Source organism: Leiobunum rupestre, chromosome 6, assembly GCF_980474605.1.
Source record: "Leiobunum rupestre chromosome 6, qqLeiRupe1.1.hap1, whole genome shotgun sequence".
Taxonomy (NCBI): Eukaryota; Metazoa; Arthropoda; class Arachnida; order Opiliones; family Sclerosomatidae; genus Leiobunum; species Leiobunum rupestre.
Genome location: NC_143389.1, coordinates 27,211,149 through 27,215,792, shown reverse-complemented (window position 1 = coordinate 27,215,792; position 4,644 = coordinate 27,211,149). Strand labels below are relative to the sequence as shown.

General features: G+C 38.8%; 1 protein-coding gene across 1 annotated transcript; it reads right to left on the bottom strand.

Moving 5' to 3' along the window:
• Positions 1–220: 220 nt before the first annotated feature.
• On the bottom strand, positions 221–781 carry LOC149940544 (uncharacterized). The gene has a single exon (XM_090179300.1). The coding sequence runs from the start codon at positions 779–781 to the stop codon at positions 221–223; it is 561 nt and encodes a 186-aa protein (XP_090035426.1).
• Between the last annotated feature and the right edge of the window lie 3,863 nt (positions 782–4,644).

Here is a 4,644-nt window from a genome sequence, read left to right as displayed (position 1 = left end):
TAACATCCGCCCACTGAGTATTTGTTGTACGACCTTTCCGCAAGGTTCGTGACTGTCCAGCGTAGCTTATTGTACCGTTTGATTAGTATATCCTCCATTAATGACATATAGTGCTCGCCTGAAGAAAAAGTGACACCCAAATACTTGAAACTATTTACATATTCTAGGGTTGAGCCTTGTAAATCCAAGGGTGTGTTTGGTTTTCCATTATTCATGACCATTAGAACGGATTTAGATGTACTGAAGGATAGCCCCGTTTCTCCAGCAAATTTTGTACAAATGTCCAGTAGTCCTTGCTATTGTTAGCAAAAATAGCAATATCATCTGCATATAGCAGGCATGTGACCAATATGCTGTGGTCTACATTGCCAATAAGCGCTCCTGTGTTTGTGGTCAGAAGGTTTTTAGCCAGGTCTTCTAGGAAAATGACAAATAACACAGGGGAAAGTGGCCATTCTTCTCTAAGTCCGACTAAGCTGGCAACTGCAGGGGTGGTGACTTGGTCGATGAAGAATTTGTACTGACAAGTTTTATATAGAGCTGATATGGCCCTTATAAGTTCCGGTGGGATTCCTTTGAGTCTCATGCAATCCCAGAGGAGCTTCCTGTTAACGCTATCGTATGCTTTTTTGATGTCGAGGAATGCAATTTGCAGTTCTCTATGTTGGGCCAAGGACAGTTCAATGATCTGGGTTATTCTACGGTTTGGACGGAAACCCTTCTGTACATCACTGAGTATCATATTGTCTTCCAGGAACTTTGAGAGGCGTTCTTTCAACATTATTGTGTACAGCTTATATATTACAGAAGTGACTGCGATAGGGCGATAAGCTTCAACGTCATCTACATCCTTGTCGTTCCCTTTGAAAACCATCGCGACTCTAGCCTCCATCCAGGCTTCCGGCCTTCTCCAGAGTCAATAACATTATTCAATAATAACCTGAGTCGTTCTTTAGCTTTTGGGCCCGGAGCGCGAAGCCATTCTGCATAGATGTGATCACTACCGGCTGCTTTCCCAGTTTTTAATCTACTAATACCACTGTACAGTTCTTGTGCTATGAAATAGTCTGACTCCTTGCTTCCTTTGAGACTAGTAATTTCAATTGTTTCAGTGTCATGTTCTAAGCTTTGGTTGATAGGATTAGACAGGATTGTATTTTCCATGTCTCTGAAGTATTCTACTACCCGATCTGCAATTTCCTTTTTACGTAGAAGAGTTGAGCCATCTCGAGCTTTCAAGCCATGGAATGGGCGAGTCTCTCCTTTATGTTGGCCTCTCAATTTTTTATGAATTTCCAAAATTTTCTTCAATTATCTTTACCAGCGGTTTCAATGTCCTTTTCCAATTTCTTTTTATGGGAGGCTATTTTCTCTTCAATTAACAGCTTGGAGGCTTAAAGTGCTTTCTGGTATGTGTCTCATTTTTCACGGGTTGCAGCTGCCTATAGATTGTGCTTAACCGTTCTTCTGTGTTCCTTATTAGCTAATTTTCTCTGTTTAATGCTCTGCGCTACTTCTGGATTCCACCATGGTTTTGGTATGATACCACCTTTTAACTTTACTCCTATACGTTTAGTTTTGAAGTTCTCTTGCAGGCAAGTTTAGTAACCGTGTAACAAAGTCAGTATAGGAGACAATTGTTGTGTTCCATAGCTTCCAAGAATTTACTCAAGCCTTCTTCATCGCTAAAGTCCCAACAGACCTTCGGGTTTATCTTCTCTAGGGTAGTTTCTGAAGATTGAGTTCTCGCTGAGGGGGACAACAACATTGTGGTAAAAATGCTACAATGGTCACTGGCAACGCTGTTGGATCCGAGCTCGTCAATCTGAATCTTGGTCACCGCATCAATAAGACCGTCACTATAAAGTACATAGTCAACCGTGGTCAGGGATTTATTACCCTTTCTAGTATGTCTGCCCTCGCACACCGGAGCCAAGTTACCAATTGTAAGATTAAATGTGTCTGTGAACCGTTTTAAGCGTTTTCCATTTTCATTTTCCTCCCCCAGTTCAGAAATATGGCCATTAAAATCACCCATTAAGACCGGCTACCCTGCTCTGATCATCATCTGCTAGCTAGTCTATGTCCATGATCGCTTTTCCTTTCAATATTTTGGAGGGTGACGAGGTCTAAGTTAGTGAACCAGTGCATCATGCGTTCGGCAACAGTTCGGTCAGAACAAAGCCAGATTTTCTGTATAGATACATCCTTATTTATTTTCAGTAGTTTGCTTTTACTTAGTACCAAAGAGCGACTATCCGAGCTATCAAGAACAATTCTGACTGGTTTCTTTAGGGGGTCTTCTGCACGGCCAAAACGGCTGCAGTCTAATATTGACAATTTATACTCATCCCACAATGTCTAGGTTCCCGCGTAGTCAGGTCTCTGCTGTCTCAGCCGACTCGAGACCCTCTATTTCACAATGGAATGCTATAACCGTTCTGTTACGGAAGTCTTCACTATCACTGTCAGACTGTGCAGCTCTTACATCATTCTTCTCACCAAGCGTAGCCTCCAAAGTTTGGACCGTGCGAGGAAGCTCCTCAATGGTTACTTGTAAATGTAGATTTTTCTTTATCTTTGACTCCACTTACATTCGAAAGGTCAATGGGAATACATTGAGCATGGAACCATTTAAGGCAATCAGCAGCACACCATTGAATCCAAGTATTCTTTTTCCTTGTGCCTCTGTTAATAGGGCAATCCTCGTTTTTGCAGAGATAGCAAAGTTCATCCATTTCATTTTTATTCGTAAACATCTTAACTGCATAAAAATGTCATAAAAGTCGTAAGTGATGGCAAAATAGGAAGTTTACGAAACGGAAACTCGTCCCTTCATACTGTTTCCGTTGGCAAAATAGTTGTTTAGTTTGATGGTGAGAAATACGAGCGTACACGCGTTTAGGTTTGAAATTCGAAAAAAATTAACTCCTGTAATGGAGTTAGTAATAGTTAGTTTATAATAGTTATTTTTACATCTTCCGATTAAAATATTAATCATTATTTTCCAAAAGTAAGCATTATTTACACTTTTGAAAGCATTTCAATTTTCAATAGGCTGGGCTGGTCCGTTGAAAAGGCTGCCGGCGGAGCGTCGGCGATTTTCCGGGCATCCTCCAAGAGTCCAAATACTACTAACAGTTCGCGGAGAGTTGTAAGAAATGGCTTACATTGTCATTGGCGAAACAGACTATAATTAAAAACATTGCATTGGGTGAATAGGAAGTGACATGCTTATGTTTATTATGTTACTAATGGTTATACTAATTATAAATATTAATTTTCGTTTGGAACCATTCGCTGCTGGACTGGAGGCTGCTCCAGGATATTCTATGTGGTTGCCAGTTGGTCGACCCGGTGGTATATGGTTAGAATTCGGACGACCGGAATACAAGACCAAAGTTAATAATTGAAAGGAAGTCTAACGGTACAACAGATAGAGGGCGTTAGCGTTGATTTCTAAAATCGAATTTCGTATTTCAAAACTGTTATTGGAAACGCTTTGAAATATGTATTATATTTTTGAAAAACATAATGGAAACAAAAAAACGTTTATCCTTTCAATATTGGGGTTAAAACATAAAAATTTTGATAAAATACATTTCAATACCCATTGCTCATTCTATTATCTGGTATATTTCCTGATATTTTAAAGAAATCGGTTATAGTGCCAGTTTTTAAATCTGGGAATAAAGACAGTACGGAAAACTATAGGCCTATATCCCTCTTGAGTAACATTGCGAAGTTGTTTGTAAAAATAATAAAAAGCCAACTAGAATCTTTTTTAGAGAATACCGAGTTTTTCTCGCGTAATAAATTTGGATTTAGAAAGAATTTGAGTACCAACGACCCAATTTTACATGTTACGAAAGAACTATATAGCTGTGTAGATAAAAATAAAAAGCGATCGGCGTGTTCCTTGATTTGAGGAAGGCATTTGATACGGTTTCACATGCGATTTTAGAAAGAAAAAAAACTGGGTAGGGCTGGTGTGAGAGGGCTGGCTCTTCAATGGTTTAAGAGAGATAGTAGTTTAGGTATTACAAACTTATAGTGATCCGAGAACGTTGTCTTATGGTATTCCACAAGGTACGGTGCTGGGTCCGTTGTTATTCTTAGTGTACATGAATGATCTGTGTCATGTAGCTATCAACGGAAAACTAGTGTCTTTCGCGGACGATACAGTTATACTATGTGATGGTAATTCTTGGGAAGATGCGTTTGAGAAAGTGCAATCTGATATAAATAAAATACATCAACTGCTTAATGTCAATTTGCTAACCCTGAATATATCTAAAACTAAGTATGTATGCTTTTCTATTAGGGACTTGAAAAATGTTAATTTTAAAATTCTTATCCACTCTAATTCTAACTGTGCTATATGCTCTGTTAAGTGTTTAGAACTACAGAGAGTAAATGAAATAAAGTATCTAGGTGTAATAATTGATAATACTCTTAAATGGAGACCTCATATAAATTATATAATTAAAAGACTTCGTGTCTGTTTGTATAAATTCTATAGCCTTCGAAACTTCCTATCAACGCACTGGTTTAGGATTGTTTATTTTGCATTAGTTCAATCGGTCTTAAGCCCTGGTAAATTAGGTTGGGGAGGTACTTACACATCTAATATGGAACCGATTG